Genomic DNA, 22,213 nt, shown 5'->3' with positions numbered 1-22,213 from the left:
GCTACTCAGGAGGTTGAGGCAGGAGATTCACTTGACTCAGGGAGGCGGAGATTGCAGTGAGCCAAGATCATGCCAACACACTCCAGCCTGGGTAACAGAGCGAGACTGTCTCAAAAAAAAAAGAAAGAGAATCACAAAGAATCAACCAAGATTTTACTGATACTAATAAACCCACTCAGTGTATTTGCAGAATACAAAATCAGCACCCAAAATTAGTTGAATTTCCTTACATTAACAATAAATAATGTTTAAAGAAACTTATGAACACACTTCAATTTGCTATGAAACAATACTTACAAATAAACTGAATTAAGGAGGTGAGAAGCTTGTACCTTGAAATCTACATTGATCAAAAAAACTAAAGACATACAACCCATATTGATGGATTGGAAGTCTTAATATTGTTAAATGATTATACAAACGTGATTTAGATTCAACACATACCCATAAAAACCCCTAACAGTTTTTATTAAAGAAACAAAATACAGGCTGGGAAAAGTGACTCATGTCTGTTGGCCAGTCTGGTCTCAAACTCCTGACCTCAAGTGATCTACTGGTCTTGGCCTCCCAGAGTGCTGGGATTACAGGCGTGAGCCACCCTGCTGATCCAATCTTCTTAACATAAACAGTTTAATGTCAATTAATGCTTGAACTCAATGCTAAGTCAATTCAAACTCAAGTCAATGCTGAACTGACTCTAATGCCAATTAATTCATGATGGTTTGCTATACTCATTGCATTTGGAACAATCATCTCAAAAATGAATTTTCTGATGTTCCTCAAGGGGTGATCTCGGACTGAAGACCTTGCCACACTGATGACATTTGTAAGATTTCTGTCCAGTATGGATTCTCTGATGTCTAATTAGGTGTGAACGTGAAGTAAAGGCTTTGCTGCAATCATCATACTTGTGAAGTTTGTCTCCTGTATGAATTTTCCTGTTTTGCATAAGATGAAGCTTGACTGAAGACCCTGCCACAATCATGATATTTGTAAGGTTTCTCTCCAGCATGAGTTCGCCGATGAACTGCAAAGTATGAACAATGTCTGAAAAATTTGCCACATTTATTACACTTTTAAAATCTCTCTTCATTATGGATTCTCTAATGATTTGCAATGGTTGTAGCGTTACTGAAGACTGTGAGAATCATTACATTTGTAAAGTTTCCCTACACCATGAATTGCCTGATGGTGAATAAGTGTTGACTGCCCACTAAAGGCTCTGCCACACTCAGTATACTTGTAAGGTTTCTCTCCAGTGTGACTTCTAGTTTGTTGGGCCAGGTGTGAATCACTCCCGAGATTCTTGTCACAAACTCTTACATTTGTAAGCTTTCTCTCCATTATGAATTCTCCTGTCTTTCAAGACTTGATTTACAACTGTAAACTTTGTCACATTCTTCACATTTCTAATGTTTCTCTCCGGTATGAATTCTATGATGACGTACGAGTTTTGCTTTTCGATTAAAAACCTTGCCACATTCATTACACTTGTAAGGTTTCTCTCCAGTATGAATTGTCTTATGAATTACAAGGACTGAATTGTGACGGAAGGTTTTGCCACACTCATTACACTTGTAAGGTTTCTCTCCAGTATGAATTCTATGATGACATGCAAGGTGTGCTTGTTGATTAAAAACCTTGCCACATTTATTACACTTGTAAGGTTTCTCTCCAGTATGAAGTCTATGATGACGTGAAAGGTTTGCTTTTCGATTAAAAACCTTGCCACATTCACTACACTTGTAAGGTTTTTCTCCAGTGTGAATTGCCTTATGAATTTCAAGGGCTGAATTGTGACGGAAGGTCTTGCCACACTCATTACACTTGTAAGGTTTCTCTCCACTATGAATTGCCTTATGAATTACAAGGGCTGAATTGTGACGGAAGTTCTTGCCACATTCATTACACTTGTAAGGTTTCTCTCCAGTGTGAATTCTAGTATGTTGTGCCAGGTGTGAATCACGCCCAAAAGCTTTGTCACAAACCTTACATTTGTATGGTTTCTCTCCAGTATGAATTCTCCTGTGTTTTTCAAGGCTTGATTTGCGACTGAAAACTTTGTCACATTCTTCACATTTGTAAGGTTTCTCTCCAGTATGAAGTCTACGATGGCATGTAAGGGATGACTTCTGACTGAAGGTCTTGCCACATTCATTACACTTGTAAGGTTTCTCTCCAGTATGAATTGCCTTATGAATTACAAGGGCTGAATTTCGACCGAAGGTCTTGCCACACTCATTACACTTGTAAGGTTTCTCTCCAGTATGAAGTCTACGATGGCATGTAAGGTATGACTTCCGACTAAAGGTCTTGCCACATTCACTACACCTGTAAGGTTTCTCTCCAGTATGAATTCTCCTATGTCTTTGAAGGTTTGATTTGAAACTGAAAGCTTCATCACATTCTTCACATTTGTAAGGTTTCTCTCCACTATGAGTTCGCCAATGAACTGCAAGGTATGAGCGATGTCTGAAAAATTTGCCACATCTGTTACACTTGTACAATCTCTCTTCATTATGGAGTCTCCAATGATTTGCAATGGTTGTAGCATTACTAAACACTTGGTGACAATCATTACATTTGTAAAGTTTCCCTATACCATGGATTGCTTGATGGTAAATAAGTGCTGACTGCCCACGAAAGGCTTTGCCACACTCATTACACTGGTAAGGTTTCTCTCCAGTATGAAGTCTACGATGGCGTGTAAGAGATGACTTCCGACTAAAGGTCTTGCCACATTCATTACACTTGTAAAGTTTCTCTCCAGTATGAATTATCCTATGTCTTTCAAGGTTTGATTTGAAACTGAAAGCTTCATCACATTCTTCACATTTGTAAGGTTTCTCTCCAGTATGAAGTCTACGATGGTATACAAGGGATGATGTCTGACTGAAGGTCTTTCCACAATCATTACACTTGTAAGGTTTCTCTCCAGTATGAATTCTCCGATGTCTTTCAAGGTTTGATTTGAAACTGAAAGCTTCATCACATTCTTCACATTTATAAGGTTTCTCTCCAGTATGAAGTCTACGATGGTATACAAGGGATGACATCTGACTGAAGGTCTTACCACAATCATTACACTTATAAGGTTTCTCTCCAGTATGAAGTCTACGATGGCGTGTAAGGGATGACTTCCGACTAAAGGTCCTGCTGCATTCATTACACTTGTAAGGTTTCTCTCCAGTATGAATTTTCCTATGTCTTTCAAGGTTTGATTTGAAACTGAAAGCTTTGTCACATTCTTCACATTTGTAAGGTTTCTCTCCAGTATGAAGTCTACGATGGTATACAAGGTATGACGTTTGACTGAAGGTCTTGCCACATTCATTACACTTGTAAGATTTCTCTCCAGTATGAATTGCCTTATGAATTACAAGGGCTGAATTTCGACTGAAGGTCTTGCCACATTCACTGCACTTGTAATGTTTCTCTCCAGTATGAAGTCTATGATGGCATGTAAGGGTTAACTCCTGACTGAATGTCTTGCCACAATCATTACACTTGTAAGGTTTCTCACCAGTGTGACATCTACGATGACATGCAAGGTATCGCTTTTGATTAAAGACCTTGCCACACACATCACATTTATATTGTTTATCTCCTAAATGGATTATCTGATGTTTCCTTAAGACTGAGCTATAATTAAAGGCTTTGCCACTCTCACTACATTGGAAAGATTTTTCTCTCATGTATGCTTCCTGTTTTTGTGTGAGTAATGAAGAATTCAGGGAATTATTCCCATAGTTATTAGAAATGTGGGTTTTAGGCCTACAAGAAATTCTTTGGGATGTTGAAACCGAGGAAGCATTGTTGATAGACTTCCCAACTTGATTATCAATCTTCCCTTCGGTCTGAAATATGTGCAGTTCAGGCAGATGTGAATGAAAGCTTAATCCAAGCTGATCTTTAATAGGCTTGTTTTCAGCATGCCTTTGATCATGTCGGTTTGTACTACCTGTCAACTCTTTGATTTCTGTCATGGGTGCTTCATGGCTATTTCTTTCATCTTCTTTCCACTGAAACTCAAAATCATGAATATCTTTCTCCATTTCCTGGAAGCAAAAATCTCCAATGTGATGACGTTCATGTCTTTGCAATGTCCCTGTGTGAATCACCTCTGTATTGCCTTGTGCTGTTGATGAGACCTCCTTCATCATGCATTTGGAAGAGATATCTACAAAATATAAACAGCAATAGGTTTCCACTTAAGTACAGATGGTAAATAATACTGAAATGTGTAAATGTGACACTGAAAAGAATACTTATTTTAAACTTCCCAAACATTATCTTGAAAGTTTAGGAACACAAAAGGGTAAGATTCTTCAATAAATAAAGGGCGATTACATGTACTTCAAATCATTTCTATGGAAGCCTATTTCCAATATCATGTCAAAACACTGACAGTGCACAAATGTATATAAGCCTAAAGTAAGGAGTATTTTTCCACTGTGACCCTAAAGTGTACAAGACTTTGCAAAAAACATATCACTGTCACATCAATGAGGAGAAAAGCATATATTCTTCATATTTACAGCATGTTTACTATATACAAATAAATGCTAAAGGACCACACAATATACTATATTGGTAAATAATCCACAACAAGCTCATGTAAGGATAACCAAAATCAATGGAAATTCTGTATTGTCAAACAATCATAGCACTGAGAAAACATGACAAAATTAAGCAAGGCATGGTGGCCCATGCCTGTAGTCCCAGCTACTCAGGAGGCTGAGGCACAAGAATTGCTTGAGCCCAAGAGGCAGAGGTTGCAGTGAGCTGAGATTGCACCACTGTACTTCAGCCTGGGTGACAAAGTGAGAGTCCATCTCAAACAAAAAATTAAAAAGTTAATACAATATTTTTCTGAATAACTTATAAAATTACTTATATTCATGCAGAAAAGGCAAGTTGTGACATTTTAAGAAATTGTTTGTATTTTTATATTTTTGAGATGAAGTCTCGCTCTGTCACAACAGGCTGGAGTGTAATGGCCCAGTCTCGTCTCACTGTAAACTCCACCTGCTGGGTTCAAGCCATTCTCCTGCCTCAGCCTCCTGAGTAGCTGGGATTAAAGGTATGTGTCACCATGCTTGGACAATTTTTGTATTTTTAGTAGAGATGGGGTTTCACCATGTTGGACAGGCTGGCCTTGAACTTTTGACTCAAGCAATTTACCCGCCTGAGCCTCCCAAACTCCTGGGATTATAGGTGTGAGCCATAGTTCCGGGCAGCACTTTGTGACATTAACGAGTGGACTGTGTCAGTTATATTGCATACCACATACCAAAAAGCCTTATGTAAAATCATAAAAATTAGTAAAATAACGTAACCCATAAAATCAGCAAGCAAATAATAAGTACATTTATACAGCCTGCAGAATTCTAAACAATTTCCTATTAAGAAAAAAGCCACAGCCGGGCACGGTGGTTCACGCCTGTAATCCCAACACTTTGGGAGGCTGAGGTGGGCAGATCATGAGGTCAGGAGATCGAGACGATCCTAGCTAACAAGGTGAAACCCCATCTCTACTAAAAATAAAAGAAAAAAATTAGCCGGGTGTGATGGCGGGTGGCAGTAGCCCCAGCTACTCAGGAGGCTGAGGCAGGAGAATGGCATCAACCCGGGAGGTGGAGCTTGCAGTGAGCCAAGATCGTGCCACTCTGTCTCAAAAAAAAACCAAAACCAAAACCAAAACAAAAAGCAAAAAAAGCCACAATTTCTACTTACCAGCAGCATACAATATAAGAACTGAAATACATGTTAAGATCATTACGTTCCGATGTATGAGGTCAAAAAAATACACAGCATTATAAGGAATAAGAAGTGACTAACGGCTGGGCACTGTAGCTCATGCCTGTAATCCCAGCACTTTGGGAGTCCAAGGCAGGTGGATATGAGGTCAGGAGTTCAAGAGCAGCCTGACCAACATGGTGAAACCCTAACTCTACTAAAAATACAAAAAAATTAGCTGGGCATGGTGGCGGGAGCCTGTAATCCCAGCTACTCAGGAGGCTGAGGCAGGAGAATCATTTGAACCCAGGACGCAGAGGTTGCAGTGAGACGAGATCGCATCACTGCACTCCAGCCTGGGTGACAGGGTGAGACTCCGTCTCAAAAAAAAAAAAAAAGAATTGACTAACAATGTCAAAAGGTGCAACTACGATGTCACAACTACATTTATGAAACAGGCAGACAATACAGCAATTCCATATATATGCATTGGCCTTAGTTATCTAGTTCACTATGCACTAATATAACACATAGAATGTGTACTGGGAAAATTTATAAACTGAGATCAGAGAAAACACTGTATAAGACAAATTGCACAATAAAAACAAACAATATGGTGCAGGATCCCTGGTCTGAATGTTCTTATTGGCCAAAAGCCAGGTTCAAAGTTCTTATTCTCCAACAGGATGCCCCTGCAGATGGGGACTTTGAGAGAATTTGGTCATGGGTGTTGACTACTTGTGAATAGGACTTGTGCTTTCATAAAAAGAGATATTAAAGAGCTCGTTGCCTGTTCCTCTTTCCACTGTATTAGGACACAGCAGGAAGGTGGCTGGGCTAAACTATGAAGAATGCTCTCACCAGGAACCTATTTGGCTGGCACCTTGCTCTTGGATTTCCCACTTTCCAAATTCATGAGAAATAAATGTCTGTGCTGTAAGCCTCCCAGTTTAAGCTATTTCCTTTTTTGTTTGTTTTTGAGATGGAGTCCCACTCTATCACCCAGGCTGGAGTGTAATGGCATGATTCTCCTGCCTGAAGAGATTCTCCCACCTCAGCCCGGAGTCTCACTCTGTCACCCGGGCTGGAGTGAAGTGGCACAATGTCGGCTCACCGCAACCTCCACCTCCCAGGTTCAAGTGATTCTCCTGCCTCAGCCTCCCGAGTACTTGGGATAACAGGTGCCCACCACCATGCCCAGCTAATTTTTGTATTTTTAGTGGAGACGGGGTTTCACCATGTTGGCCAGGGTGGCCTCAAACTCCTTAACTCAGGTGATCTGCCCGTCTCAGCCTCCCAAAGAACTGGGATTACAGGCATGAGTCACCCCACTTGGACAATTTTTTGTATTTAGTAGATTTGATGTTTCACCATGTTGGCCAGACTGGTCTCAAACTCCTGACTTCAAGTGATCCACTCACCTCAGCCTCCCAAACTGCTGGGATTAGAGGTGTGAGCCACCTCGGCTGGCCAGTCTAAGCTATTTCTGAGAGGACAGTGAAATGACTGAGACAGGAACAGAAGCATCTCATCATCAACATCACGGAAGGCTGACAAATCTTATTAAACAAACGAAGTTTAGAGACTGTACTACTGCAATACTTGAAGCCAATCGAATAACATGTTTTAAAAACTTTGAGCCTGGATGGGCACGTTGATTCATGCCTATGATCTCAGCACTTTGGGAGGCTGAGGCAGGAGGATCACAAGATCAGGAGATCAGCACCATCCTTTCAGCACCTTTCTGGTTAACACGGTGAAACCCCATCTCTACAGAAAAAAAAAAAAAATTAGCCGGGTGTGGTGGCACGTGCCTGTAGTCCCAGCTGCTTGGGAGACTGAGGCAGGAGAATCACTTGAACCTGGGAGGCAGAGGTTGGAGTTAGCCAAGATCGCGCCACTGCACTCCAGCCAGGGCAACAGACAGAGACTCCTTCTCAAAAAAAAAAAAAAAAAAAAGAAAGAAATGAAAGAAGTCTAAAGAGTAACTCCAACCCACAAATATACAAAAAGTTCTCCAGTAAAGGTAAATAAAAAGACAGATAGGCTGGGCGCAGTGGTTCACACCTGTAATCCCAGCACTTTAAGAGGCCGAGGCAGGCGGATCACCACCTGAGGGCAGAAGTTCGAGACCAGTCTGACCAACAAGGAGAAACCCTGTCTCTACTAAAAATACAAAATTAGCCAGGCATGGTGGCATATGCCTGTAATCCCAGCTACTTGGAAAACTGAGGCAGGAGAATCACTTAAACCCGGAAGTCGGAGGTTGCTGTGACCTGAGACTGTACCATTGCACTCCAGCCTGGGCGACAGAACAAAACTTCGTTAAATAAATAAAGAAATAAATAAGCAAATAAAAGGATAGACACAGAAACTTGTATAAGTGTACCTTTTCTTCATAATTCAACTTTCCTATTATTTAGAGGAAAACAGCATGAGAAAACACTGTACATATGTAATACTGAAAATGCAACACACACAGAAATAATTCTAACATAAATAACAAAGAGTTCTAGTGGAGAAAGAACAGTTTTCGCAGGTGATGAAAATTTTTTTTTGAGACAGAGTGTCGCTCTGTCGCTCAGACTCTAGCGCAGTGGCATGATCGTGGTTCACTGCAACCTCCGCCTCCCGGGTTCAAGCGACTCTCCTGCGTCAGCCTCCTGAGTAACTGAGATTACAGGCACCCACCATCGTGTCTGGCTAATTTTTGTATTTTTAGTAGAGATAGAATTTCGCCATGCTAGCCAGGCTGGTTTTGAACTCCTGACCTCAGGGGATTTGCCTGCCTCGGCCTCCCGAAGTGCTGGGATTACAGGCGTGAACCACTGGCACACAAGAATTTTTTGAGCCCGAGAGGCGAAGCCGGCTGCGGTGAGCCAAGATCGCACATGGCACTGTTGCCTCGGCGACAGAGTGACACTCCATCGTAAACAAAAGTCAATAAGAAGGGAGTCAAAGCATGTCTATACAAAAAAGCAATTAAATACAAAAAGTAATAAATGAGAAATGAATAACAAAAAAAAAACCTACAAGAAATACAGATAATATGAAACAAAAACACAATGGTAAGGTCTTCTCCATCAGTAATACTTCAAATGTAAATATTTAACTCTGCACTCAGAAGGCAAAGACTGGCTCAATCAACAAGAACCAACTACATGTTGTCCAAAGAAAACTCAAAGACACACATACGCTATAATTTAAAAAATAAATCCAATAATTAGGTATGGGGGTTGGCGCCTGTAATCCCAGCTACTCAGGAGGCCGAGGAGAATCTCTTGAGCCCAGGAGACCAAGACCAGCTTCAACAACACAGGAAGACCTTGTCTGTAAACAAAAACAGAAACAACAACTACAAAAAAAAAAAAAAAAAAAACTAAGAAAGTAGCCCGGCATAGTGGCATGCACCTGTACCAGCTACCGGGGGAGGCTGAGGTGGGACAATCACTTGAACCCAGGAATTCAAGATTGCAGTGAGCCATGATCACACCATTGCACTCCACCCTGGGTGGAAGAGCAAGACACTGTATCTAAAAAAAGAGAAAATACAAAGATACACAAGGGCACATCCCCACTTCTGGAGGGAAGTTATCCTCACCCAGGGAGACCAGGTTCCTATAATTCTCCAGCATCACGTCCCTGTATAGAGTCCTCTGAGCAGGGTCCAGGCATTTCCACTCCTCCTGAGAGAATTCTATGGCCACATCCCTGAATGTCAATAGACCCTGAAATGAAAACACATTTTAAGGAAATGGTTATGGGAGGGGATCTTATCTTTACAGAAAATGAGAGGAGGAGAGAGGGGAAAGCATGGATTTAATTGTAGTGAATGCTCTGACAAATCCAAGTAAGGGATTTTTCACCACATGATGTCTTCTGAGTTGTGTTTTATTACACTTCTTTTTTTTTTTTTTGAGATGGAGTCTCGCTCTGTCACCCAGGCCGGAGTGCAGTGGCATGATCTCGGCTCACAGCAACCTCTGCCTCACAGGTTCAAGCAATTCTCTTGCCTCAGCCTCATGAGTAGCTGGAATTACAGGTTGGTGCCACCGCACCTGGCTAATTTTTGTATTTTTAGTAGAGACAGGGTTTCACCATGTTGGTCAGGCTGATCTCGAACTCCTGACCTCGTGATCCACCTGCCTCGGCCTGGCAAAGTGCTGAGATTACAGGCATGAGCCACCACACCTGGCCTTATTATACCTTTTGAAGAGGTCACAATATCCTCTCAGTATGAATTTCTGATGTTTGTGGATAATACAAAAAATACATACAAAAGAAATCAATGCAGGAGCCAGGCACAGTGCCTCATGCTTATAATTTCAGCATTTTGGGAGGCTGAGGCAGGCAGATCACCTGAAGTTGGGAGTTCAAGACTTGCCTGACCAACATGGAGAATCCCGTTTCTACTAAAAAAGAAAAAACACAAAAATTATCCAGGCGTTGTGGCGCATGCCTGTAATCCCAGCTACTTGGGAGGCTGAGGAAGGAGAATTGCTTGAAGCAGGGAGGCGGAGGTTGTCATGAGCTGAGATTGCGCCATTACACTCCAGCCTGGGCAACAAGAGTGAAACTCCATCCCAAAATAACATAACATAACATAACATAAAATAAATAAAATAAAATAAAAATCAATGTAGGGTTCTCATTATAGAAATGTTAGAAACTTTTTTTTTCTTTTTGAGACACAGTCTCACTCTGTCATCCAGACTGGAATGCAAAGGTGCCATCTCAGTTCACTGCAACCTCCACCTCCCAGGATCAAGTGATTCTCCTGCCTCAGTCTCCTGAGTAGCTGGGATTCCTGGTGTGCACCACTACTCTTAGCTAATTTTTGTATTTTTAGTAGAAACAGGGTTTCACCATATTGGCCAGGTTGGTCTCAAACTCCTGACTTCATGGTCTGCCTGCCTCAGCCTCTCAAAGTGCTAGGATTACAGGTGTGATCCACCGTGCCTGGCCCAGAAACTTTTATTGACAATGCAAGTGACATTCAGTATCTAGATGAGACAGGGTATGAGTGATGTCTTCAGAGATGACAACGTCCACAGTGAAAGATCAGAATCAGAAACTAAAATCCGGACTGGCACAGTGACACATGCCTGTTATCCCAGTTACCCAGGAGGCTGATGCAGGAGAATTGCTTGATCCCAGGAGGCAGAAGTTGCAGTGATCCTAAATCTCACCATTGCACTCCAGCCTGGGTAACAGAGACTCCATCTCAAAAAAAAAAAAAAAAAAAAAATTAGCCGGGCATGGCGGCAGGCACCTGTGGTTCCAGCTACTTGGGAGCCTGAGGTAGGAGGATGGCTTGAGCCTGAGGGTGGAGGCTGCAGTGAGCTAAGATCACGCCACTGTGCTCCAGCCTCGGCAACACAGTGAGACCCAGTCTCAAAATAAAAGAAAATACATGAAAACTAGATTACTCAAAGTATGAAAATACAGTTTATATATACATATGTCCACAAAATAATAAAACCTACACAGACTCACAAAAAACTAGATGTTAATACAAAGGATTGTCATTTCCCCCAGATTTTCAAAAAAATAAAAGATGTTCAAAATATATACATTTGTATGTGTATATATGTATGTATATGTACACGTGTGTGTATACTTGTGTATGTGGGTGTGCATATATAGAAAGGTTTTAAAAATATAAAAAGTAGCAAGTTTTGTTTAACTTAAGAAGAATCACATCTTGGTAGAAGAGGATACCTTGGCAGTTGGGGGCAGGGGGGAGTCTTGTCAGATCTAAGAAAACAGGAAATGCCTCATCCTAGAGGAAGCAATCACCCTTTCAACTAACTGCCTGACCTGGAGGAAGCTTCAGATATGTGTAGTAATGCAGGCGTGCACAGAGGCAGCCACTATGGCACTCTTTATACAGAGAAAAATCGCAAAGAACCCACATGTCATCCAGTCAATTTCCAATGCAGATGTCAAAGGGCAAGCTAGCCATGTTAACTAACATGACAACATGTAAACTTTCACAACCAGTAGATCAAATATCAAAGCAAAATATTTACTGGAACATAAAGAACAAAACAACACACACTGTGGTCTACTTGAGGGTGGAGGGTGGGAAGAAGGAGAGGAGCAGAAAAAAATAACTACTGGGGGCTGGACGCGGTAGACCACACTTGTAATCCCAGCACTTTGGGAGGCCGAGGTGGGTGGAAAACCTGAGGTCAGGAGTTCAAGACCAGCCTGGCCAACATGGTGAAACCCTGTCTCTAGTAAAAATACAAAAACTAGCCAGGAGTGGTGGCAGGCACCTGTAATGTCACCTACTCAGGAGGCTGAGGCAGGAGAATCGCCTGAACCTGGGAGGCAGTGGTTGCAGTGAGCCGAGATCATGCCATTATACTCCAGCGTGGGCAACAAGAGCAAAACTCAGTTTCAAATAAATAAATAAATAACTATTGGATACGGGGATTAATACCAGAGGGATGAAATAATCTGTACAACAAACCCCGATGACCCTAGTTTACCTATGTAACAAACCTGAACGTGGAGCCCCAAACCTAAAGTAAAACCATAAATATATATTTTTTAAATTTACCGCAGAATTTTTTCTAAAGTCTCATAACGATGCAGAAATACACATGCGGGAGATTTGCTCTGACCCATGGCACAGAACTGACAGTAGCGGCTCCACAATGAGGCTGAAAGAAGGGTGGAGGACGTGACAGGGAAAAGAGATGCTTTATGGCAATGGGTCTAAGCTGCAGCTTTGCTTGGAGTTTTATCAGAAAACAAATATATACATCATGTGATGTTTAAATATAAAAATATATATTTAATAATAATTGGTGGGGCTGGCACGGCTCGTGCCTGTAATCCCAGCACTCTGGGAGGCTGAGGCAGGCAGATCACCTGAGGTCAGAAGTTTGAGACCAGCCTGGCCAACATGGTGATAGCCCGTCACTAATAAAAATGCAACTAAATTAGCCGGGTGTGGTGTCACGTGCCTATAATCCCAGATACTTGGGAGGCTGAGGCAGGAGAATCTCTTGAACCCGGGAGGTGGAGGTTGCCGTGAGCCAAGATCATGCCACTGCACTTCAGCCTGGGCAACACAGAAAGACTTTGTATATTTAAAATATAATAATATTATAATAATATAAAAATAATAATAGGTGGAATGAGAATATGGCACCATCCTCTAGGATAAAAAGGAAGTACTGCTCCCATATTTGAGAAAAATTATAACCATTTTTCCTGAAAACACCTGTTTCACAAGCCTCTCCACAGTAATACCACAGTCTCCATGAGCTTAATGTGCTAAGAATGGTTTAATGAATCTCCTGCTATTATTTAGGTTGATTTCCTATTCTTAAAGTAATGATGGAATAAAACATCTTGTATCATTCATGTCTATGTATGAACTTTCCATTCTAATTAGTAAGATTTTTGGAGTTAGAAACACAGTAACTCACTCCATTACCTAAAAATGTAGTATAAAATCAGGCAGAAAACATTTGCCCTTATTGGTCTCCTTTTCTAGAATTTACCACGTACTTTGTGCACATGAATACGTGACTTCCATTGGCAGCTGCTCTAATTCTGGTTCACAGAGAGCTGACAGTGCATCCAGATGTGGCCCCTGAACAATTCCTGCTGCCCAACAGCACTGACACCATGGGACCCTCACCTCGTCTCCATCCATGTCTGGGTGTGAGCCCTACCCAGGACCATGCCCAGTGCAGCCTCTTCCCAAGTTCATGTCACTCGGTCACAAGAGATAGAATCTAAGGGAGATGAGAGAGACTGAGGGAAGGCATGGGTGAGGGCGAGCAAACCTGTCAGGCAGGATGCTTCAGACTCAGAGAAGATTCCCAACTCCAAGGCCCAGCGTTTCTGAAAGGAAGGAGACAGAACAATCCCCCGAGAATATCATCTCACCTGAGGAAGAGCCATCCCTGACTCCTTTACTTTCCTTTTCCTCTTCCGGGTTTCTTCCTCACGTACGAAGAGTCTTTAGAAGTCAATCCTGAATGTTAGAAATATGTTGTTTATTGCTGAGAATCAACACACCCCCTCCCTGGAACACAACCACACATACAAAGGAGACCTCACCCTGAGGAAATACAGTCCCCTCTGCTGCCCACTGTACCAGGGACGATAAACTCCTACAGGCAGTGGCAGGTGAAAAAACAAAAAGAAGCATGCAGAGCAGCCAATATGGACCAGAGGAGGGGGTGAGGGTGTAGCTGGAGTGTTAAATGGGGGGTGGGTCACAGAAGTCCCCACCGAGAAGGTGATATCAGAACCGAGACCTGGGGAAGGAGGGGTGTTTGCACCTGCAGCTGAGGGGCCAGTGAGTTCCAGCAGAGGGACAGCCCACGTGAACGCCTTGAGGCGGGAGCAACCTCGGCCCAGGAACAGGAAAGAGGCCTGCATGGCTGGAGCAGAGGGAGGGAGGAGGACACAGGCAGGAGATGAGGTCAGAGAGGTCCTGGGGAGCAGATCAGGCAAGGACGAGGTCTTCTAACATTTTTCTCCCACGACTCCAAAGAATTTTTAAAATGATGAATTTCTTTACCCATTGTGAGTAAACATGTAATTTTTTCTTTATATTACAAATTAAAACCCTTACAAATAATGTAATTATCCTTTCCATTTTAAAAGCATGCTGAGATTTTAGCGATATCCTAGGAAGCACAAGGTCACCCTCATCTGAGAGTGCAGGAGCATGGGGGAATGCGTTGACGGAAGTTTGGGAAGTCACCTTTGGACACGTGAAGGTGGAGATGGCTGTTCATCCTCCCAGCAGAGTTAAGGGCTGTAGCGTTCAGGGGAGAGGTGTGCAGGGGCCATGGGGCCATGGGGGTAAAGTTTAAAGCCATGAGATAAGGCTGGATACAGTGGCTCACATCTGCAATCCCAGCACGTTGGGAGGCCAAAGCGGACAGATCACTTGACATCAGAAGTTCGAAACCAGCCTGGCCAACACGGTGAAACCCCATCTCTACTAAAAATACAAAAATGAGGCCAGGTGCAGTGACTCATGCCTGTAATCCCCACACTTTGGGAGGCTGAGGCAGGTGTATCATGAGGTCAGGAGTTCAACACCAGCCTGACCAACATGGTGAAAGGCTGTCTCTACCAAAAATACAAAAATTAGCTGGGCATGGTAGCACATGCCTGTAATCCCCACTGCTCAGGAGGCTGAGGCAAGAGAATCGCTTAAACTTGGGAGGCGGAGGTTGCAGTGAGCCGAGATCACGGCACTGCACTCCAGCCTGGGACACAAGAGCAAAACTCTGTCTCAAAATAAATAAATAAATAATTAGCCAGGCATGGTGGTGCGTGCCTGTAGTCCCAGCTACTTGGGAGGCTGAGGCATGAGAATCGCTTGAACCCAGAGGGCAGAGGTTGCAGTGAGCCGAGATCGCACCACTGCACTTCAGCCTGGGTGACAGAGTGAGACTCCACCTCAAATAAATAAAAATGAAAAATAACCTGGATAAAGCAGGGAAGTATAGTCTGTTGGTTTAACATGTTGATCCCTGGCACAGACAGCACCTCTATTTGTGCCCCCTGGCATATACTATAGCTCCATAGCTACTGAGTGAGTGAATGAATGAGAATGACTGAGTGATACTAGTATATCCCCTCCGGGGTCTCATGTGTGCCACGGTCCTGGTTGACCTAAACTCTGCAGAAAGAGGAGAGGCTTCCTTGCTGCCCAGACTCTCAATGAAGAAAAATTCCTGGGGTCTAAGACTTCCCACTTGGCAATGACATTGGCTTAAATATTCCCAGACTCAAATCCTTGGGTGTTAGTTAGGTCTTGGGATGGTGCAAACTGATAGAATTGCAGGCAATGAGCATCAGAATAGAACAGTGGACAGGAAGGTGGACGACTTGAGGGAGGGGATCAGGGACAGGCAGAGAAACCACTCCCCTGCCTCAGACGCCCACCTGGGGAAGCACCAACTTTGTCATTCTAGAGGAGACAATGGGAAAGGGAGGACTGTGCATAGGGTAGGTGACAGTGTGGGCTGGGTGGAGAGAAAAACCCCTTTTTCTAAATGTCACTCCATTAGATCAGCCCACCTGTTCTACCAACTGCTGAGCACAAGGGCATCCTGTGAGGATAAATACAGCTTTTCCTTCCTCCAGTTCCTAAGTCTTCTGGCCATGACCAGGGCTGTAACCCTCAAACTCCCTTCCCAGGAACCAGTGGCCCCTCTTTGTGGAAAAAGTATTTGTGCTCCACATTTACATTATAGCACATTTATTTATTTATTTAGAGATGGAGTCTTGCTCTGTCACCAGGCTGTAGTGTAATGGTACGATCTTGGCTCACTGTCAACCCCTGCCTCCTGGGTTCAAGCCATTCTCCTGCTTCAGTCTCCTGAGTAGCTGGGATTACAGATGTGCGACACCATGCCTAGCTCATTTTTTTTAGTAGAGATGGGATTTCACTATGTTGGCCAGGCTGGTCTCGAACTCCTGACTTCATCATCTGCCTGCCTTAGCCTCCCAAAGCAGTAGGACTACAGGCGAGAGCCACCACACATGGCCACACATTTACATTATAGCATCTTGACTTTCGACTCCCCAGCTGCCTTGTGACTGTGTGTGTGTGGGCGGGGGAGAGAGAGAGAGAGAGAGAGTGTGTGTGTGTGTGTGTGTGTGTGTGTGTGTGTGTGTGTGTGTGTGTGTGTGTGTGTGTGTGTGTGTGTGTGTGTGTGTGTGTGTACGCGCGTGAATGCTCACTTGCCATGACAGGCAAGGAAAAGCCAGTAGAGCATCATCGCCACTGGCCTGTCAGGAGGAGGTGGCCCTTGGGCTGCAGTTCACTGTGCTGTTTGCACTCTTGATTCTTGGAAGAATATTTCCTGAAGTCATGGAGCCTCCAGCTCCTCCGGAAAAGAACTAGTTGTGTAGGAGTGTGTCCTTCATGCCCCTCAGGTCCCTGACCTTCTCCCCACCCTTCCTGAAGGGAATCCAGAACCCTGACTCTGAGCTCATCACCTGCTGGTGGCAAAGCCTCTGCCCATCATGGCCAAACTTGGTCCTGGTGATGTGCAGAGCACGGAGATTCGGGAGCTGGAGTGAGGCAGTGACACAGATGACAAAAATGGGGATGGCTTGGCACTGCCTGAGGACACAGGGTCTGGTCTGTAGGGCTTTTCTGACCTTAGTGAGGCCTTCTCCTCTTATTTTGACTGAAATAAATAGCCACAGGAAGTTTAGATCAATTAGAGTTGAAATTTCCAGAAGAAATGTGGGACCATCCCCACACTTTCCCCAGGCCCTGAGTCTTCCCTGAGGATGCCTCAGCGTCTGAACCACAACCCCAGAGTAGGTGCTGCAGTTGTCCTGTGGCCAAGATGGGAACTGTGCATCCTTCAAAGAACGGAGACACAAAGCACTCAAAATAATCCATGCAGAAAGGCATCTCTGGGTGGGCACCGTGGCTCTTGCCTGTAATCCCAGCACACGGGTTAGGCCTAGGCAGATGGATCACCTGAGGTCATGAGTTCGAGATGAGCCTGGCCAACAAGGTGAAACCCTGTCTCTACTAAAAATACAAAAATTGGGGTGGGCGTGGTGGCTCATGCCTGTAACCCTAGCATTCTGGGAGGCCAAGGCAGGTGGATTACTTGAGGTCTGGAGTTCGAGACCAGCCTGACCAAGATGCTGAAACTCCATCTCTACTAAAAATACAAAAAGTACCTGGGCTTGGTGGGAGTCTGTAATACCAGCTACTCAGGAGGCTGAGGTAGGAGAATCACTTTAACCTGGGAGGTGGAGGTTGCAGTGAACCATGATTACACCACTGCACTCCAGCCTGGGAGACAGATTGAGACTCAAAAGTAAAATTAAATTAAATTAAATTAAAATGCAAAACTTAGCCGGCTGTGGTGGCACACACATTTAATTTCAGCTGCTTGTAAGGGTGAGGCAGAAGAATTGCTTGAACCTAGAAGACAGAGGTTGCAGGGAGAGAAGGTCACGAGACTACACTCACAGCCTGGACGATAGAGTGAAACTGTCTAAAAAAAATAAAATAAAATAAAGAGTGTTTCTGATGTGACTGATGCAGAGATAATAAAACCTGAGTAACGTGATAGAGACTGACGGGCAGAGGGAACTTCAGATGGGGGTGGGAGGGCATGGGAGACAGCTCTGAGCCTGGAACTGAAGGAGGAGAAAGGCACAGGGCCGTGATCATTTAGGGACATAGGGTAAGAGCAGGGACAGCAACCTGAGACAGGAAGGGTTTTAGTGTTTGGGAAAAGAGAAAAGCAAATATGACCGGGGCAGACAGAGTCATACGATGAGGGCAAGCTCCCCGGAGGAGGTGGCACACTGGCAGGGGCCCTGGACACAGGGCTGTGGAGCCACAGTGACAAGTTGGGCTTTCAACATCTGTCCACATGGACCAGAGGTGCCTTGAGGGAAACATGCACTTCATAGCTCACAGCTCAAGATTTTAACAAATGACATAAGGAAAGAAAACTGAAAAACAGGCTAACTGGTTAAATTACATTTTGATGTTAAAGTTTTCCAATAAATAATAAAGACTAGAAAGCATGCAGACCTCGATCTGAACCGGAAGCAACTAATTTCAAACAGAAACTATTTTGAAATTGTTTTTTAAAAAAATCGAACAAATTCAGATGTCAACGGGAAAATAACTGAATGATGTGAGCTGGTTATAGGATGCCGCAAACGCATCTTTCAGAAGTGATTATGTATTAAAAAAGAAATATTTAAAACTAAGATTTATCTCAAAGTAAAACTGCAAAAAAAAAAAAAAAAAAAAAAAAAAGAAAGAAAGGAAGAGGAACCAGAAAGACAAAAAAGGAAATATGTTACACGAGAACAAAAGCACTTTTGATGTCCCTTTTGCTTTCAATTTTTGTTGTTGTTGTTTCTTTGTTTTTTTGAGATGAAGCCTCGCTCTGCCCCCCAGGCTGCAGTGCAGTGGTACCATTTCAGTTCACTGCAACCTCTACCTCCCAAGTTCATGTGATTCTCATGCCTCAGCCTCCCAAGCAGCTGGAACTACATATGCACGCCACCACGCCCAGCTTACTTTTTTAGTATTTTTACTAGACACGGGGTTTCACCATGTTGGCCAGAATGGTCTCAAACTACTGACCTTAGGTGATTGGCTCCCAAAGTGCTGGGATTACAGGCATGAGCCACTACGCCCAGCTTTGATGTTCTCTTTTTTTTTTTTTTTGAGATGGAGTCTCGCTCTCACCCAGGATGGAATGCAGTGGTGCAATCTTGGCTCACTGCAACCTCAGCCTCCCGGGTTCAAGTAATTCTCCTGCCTCAGCCTCCTAAGTAGCTGGAATTACAGGTGTGTGCCACCATGCCCAACTAATTTTTGAATTTTTAGGAGCAATGGGATTTCACCATGTTGGTCAGGCTGGTCTTGAACTCCTGACCTTGTGATCCTTGTGATCCGCCCACCTCCGCCTCCCAAAGTGCTGGGATTACAGGCGTGAGCCACCACGCCCTGATGTCCCTTTTAAAAAGTACTATGGGCCTGTAATCCCAGCATTTGGGGGACCAAGGCAGGTGGATCATCTGAGGTTGGGAGTTTGAGACCAGCCTGACCAACATGGAGAAACTCCGTCTCTGCTAAAAACACAAAATTAGCTGGATGTGGTGGCTCATGCCTGTAATCCCAGCTACTCGGGAGGCTGAGGCAGTAGAATCAGTCTGAACCTGGGAAGTGGAAATTGCAGTGAGCTGAGATTGTGCCATTACACTCCATCCTGGACAAGAGTGAGATTCCATCTCAAAAAAACCCAAAAAAACAAAAAACGACTATGTAGGCCAGGCACAGTGGCTCCTCTCTGTAATCCCACCTGTAATCCCAGTAATTTGGGAGGCCAAGGCAGGACGATCCTTTGAGGCCAGAATTGAGACCAGCCTGGGAAACATAGTGAAACCCTGTTTCTACAAAAAAAAAAAAAAATACAAAACCTAGCCGGACTTGGTGGCTCATGCCTGTGGTCCCAGCTACTCAGGAGGCTGAGGTAGGAGGATCACTTGAGCCTAGGAGTTCGAGGCTGCAGTTAGAGGAGATCACACCACTGCACCCCAGCCTGGGCAACAGAGCCAGATCCTGTCTCAAAATATAAATTAATTAATTAAATTAAAACTATTACATAATAACAGAAAGTGATTTTTTTCTCCCACTTCACTGCCCCATTTCCTGCCTCACCATGGGAAGAGGGAAGACAGGCTCTCACAACTGAATTAAGTCACTGTCCTCTGGCTGAATAGGGATTCCAAGTGGAAGCTGACCTCTAATGCCAAGATTTACAGAATGTACGTGTCTTATAGATAGGAATTTTAAAATTCTCAATCTCATCTGTATAATTTAAACAAGTTTTAAGTTATTAGATTATATACACAGAAGTCAACATGTCACAACTAATCATATCCAATGAACTCACCCAGTCATCTGAACCCAAAGTCCCCCACCCCTTTTAATCTTTTGAGACAGGGTCTGCTCTGTTGACGAGGCTGGAGTGCAGTGGCATGATCTCGGCTCACTGGAGCCTGGACCTCCTGGGCTGAAGTGATCCTCCTGCCTCAGCCTCCAAAGTAGCTGGGATTACAGATGTGCACCATCACGCCCGGTTAAATTTTTTTTTTTTTTTTTGACAGAGATGGCGGGGGAGGAGGGGGGGGGGTCTCACTATTTTGCCCAGGCTGGTCTTGAACTCCTGGACTCAAGCAATCCCTCTGCCCCAGTCTCCTAAAGTGCTGGGATTACAGTCGTGAGCCACTGCGTCCAGCCCCCGCTTTCTTCATTACTGTGCTTCCCTCCCTAATTCTGTACATATCTCTCATTCTCCCCTTCTCTCTCTAGCTCTTGTTTTCTTTTTTGCCTGGGATCTGCTCCTCCTGCTTTTTTTTTTTTTTTCATTTTTGCTCTCTCTTGGCAAATCCCTCACTCATCCTCTACTTTGCCATCTGTTATGGTCTTTCTCATTCTTCTTTTCTCTGTCTCAGGTTTTCTACTGCTCTCTCTCTCAGTCTCCTGATCTTTTTGGCCCACACAATCACAGGGGGCTTTGGAGTAAGACGCCTGCATCCCGGAGGAGCGCATTCTCCAGGGGCTGGTGCTGGGTAGGCAAGAACACCCGGTGTCATAGGACATCCCCGGGCACCTCCCCAACGCGGGCTCAGGGTAAGCGGTGACAGCGGTGGGGAGACCTGGGGAGCATAAGGGCCTGGAACGAGGAGGGAGGTGGGGGGCGACGGCGCCTTAAGACAAGGCTGGGAGGCGCCAAGGGCGGGAATCCGCCTCGCGGTAAGGACTTCAAAAAGTGCGGGTCGGGAGGAGTCAGAAAAAGGTTTTGAGCAGGAAAACTACGCGATGGGAAGTGTATACATTGCCCTATAGCAGAAAGACCCGGGAAGGGACCATCCTCAGGGCGGCTTTAAACTCAAAAGGAAGAGACCCCTGGACTCTCACGGGGACGTCTAAATTTGCTCTAGGTGAAGGAAGACGGGTGAGAATTTCCAGGTCTATGGGGACCCCACGTCCCAGGTACAAAAGCGCCGGGGACCTGGGAAGCGCAGACTTAACACAACACAGAGCAAAACTCACCGCTGCAGTGGGACCATCACTCCATGCGATCCGCTTCCGGGTTTGCGCGAATCTGCGCGCGCAGGACAGAAGCCAGGCCTGGGCGGGACCCGCGAGGAGGTAGGCGGGGCCTGAGCGAGGTAGGGGCGGGGCGCGAAGCGGAGAGACCTTCCCCTTTAGAATTGGCAGAAGGCGGGGCCGGGGCGGGACCTGTGCGTCTCTCAACCTGACTCCCAGCGCCTCTTGTTTTCGAGCTTTGGAGGCGAGGCCGGCCAGGAAGGCTGAAGCATGATTCAAAAGCCCTGGAATTGTCTGAAACGGGGATGCAACCTAGAATGTGAAACGCAAAGCCCTGCCCGGGCGGAACATACGATTTCATGCTGACGGCCCAAAAAATAGAATAGAAATCCTCGCCCTTTCTATTCTCCATTCACTGGGAAAGGAGAGTCCACCCTGTCCTCAGCTTCAGAGACTTCCCTAGGGCCACCGCCTGGGATGCGGGACGGAGTGCTCAGGCCAGCGAGGAGTGAGGTCACCATCTGTTGCTTAAACACAGCAGAGATGCGGGCACGGGGCGAAAGCCTGAGGTCCCAGCTACTCAGGAAGCAGTGGCGGGAGGATCGCTGAGCCTGGGGGTCCAAGTTAGCCTGGGCGACAAAGTAACACCTCCTCCGGCAGCGCTCCCTTCCTCGTCCCTCTCTCTCTCTTCTTTTTTAAAATTTCTTTAAATAAAATTTTTGATTTTGTGAGATAGGGATCCAACACTATTCATTTTCATATGGATATCCAGTTAGTTGTCCCAGCACATTTGTGGAAGAGATCTATTACTTTCATTTTTATATTTACATTTTTCTTTTCTTTTCTTTTTTGAGGCAGAGTATTTCTCTG

General features: G+C 44.5%; 2 protein-coding genes across 6 annotated transcripts; both read right to left on the bottom strand.

The window, feature by feature from the left end:
• Positions 1–136: 136 nt before the first annotated feature.
• LOC134760738 (putative zinc finger protein 137) lies at positions 137–1,093 on the bottom strand. The gene has a single exon (XM_063720339.1). It carries the CDS (start codon positions 1,091–1,093, stop codon positions 755–757), a length of 339 nt encoding a protein of 112 aa, XP_063576409.1. The 3' UTR covers positions 137–754.
• Positions 137–21,439, bottom strand: LOC103888685 (zinc finger protein 845). 5 transcript variants are annotated; one of them, XM_054541209.2, is made up of 5 exons: positions 21,347–21,397; positions 14,049–14,150; positions 13,400–13,738; positions 9,341–9,467; positions 137–4,180 (listed from the first exon to the last, which is right to left on the bottom strand). In XM_054541209.2, the coding sequence occupies exons 3-5, from the start codon at positions 13,412–13,414 to the stop codon at positions 1,410–1,412; spliced, it is 2,913 nt and encodes a 970-aa protein (XP_054397184.2). In that variant the 5' UTR covers positions 13,415–13,738; positions 14,049–14,150; positions 21,347–21,397; the 3' UTR covers positions 137–1,409. The 5 variants fall into 5 exon arrangements, with proteins under 5 accessions (XP_054397184.2, XP_054397185.2, XP_024093821.3 ...); XM_054541210.2 differs by having other exon boundaries at positions 13,651–13,738; positions 21,347–21,396; XM_024238053.3 differs by lacking the exon at positions 14,049–14,150 and having other exon boundaries at positions 13,651–13,738; positions 21,347–21,439.
• Positions 21,440–22,213: the final 774 nt, after the last annotated feature.

This window comes from Pongo abelii, chromosome 20, assembly GCF_028885655.2.
Source record: "Pongo abelii isolate AG06213 chromosome 20, NHGRI_mPonAbe1-v2.0_pri, whole genome shotgun sequence".
NCBI lineage: Eukaryota > Metazoa > Chordata > Mammalia > Primates > Hominidae > Pongo > Pongo abelii.
Note: the sequence above shows the minus strand (reverse complement) of the source record. Positions and strands in the feature narration are given on the sequence as shown.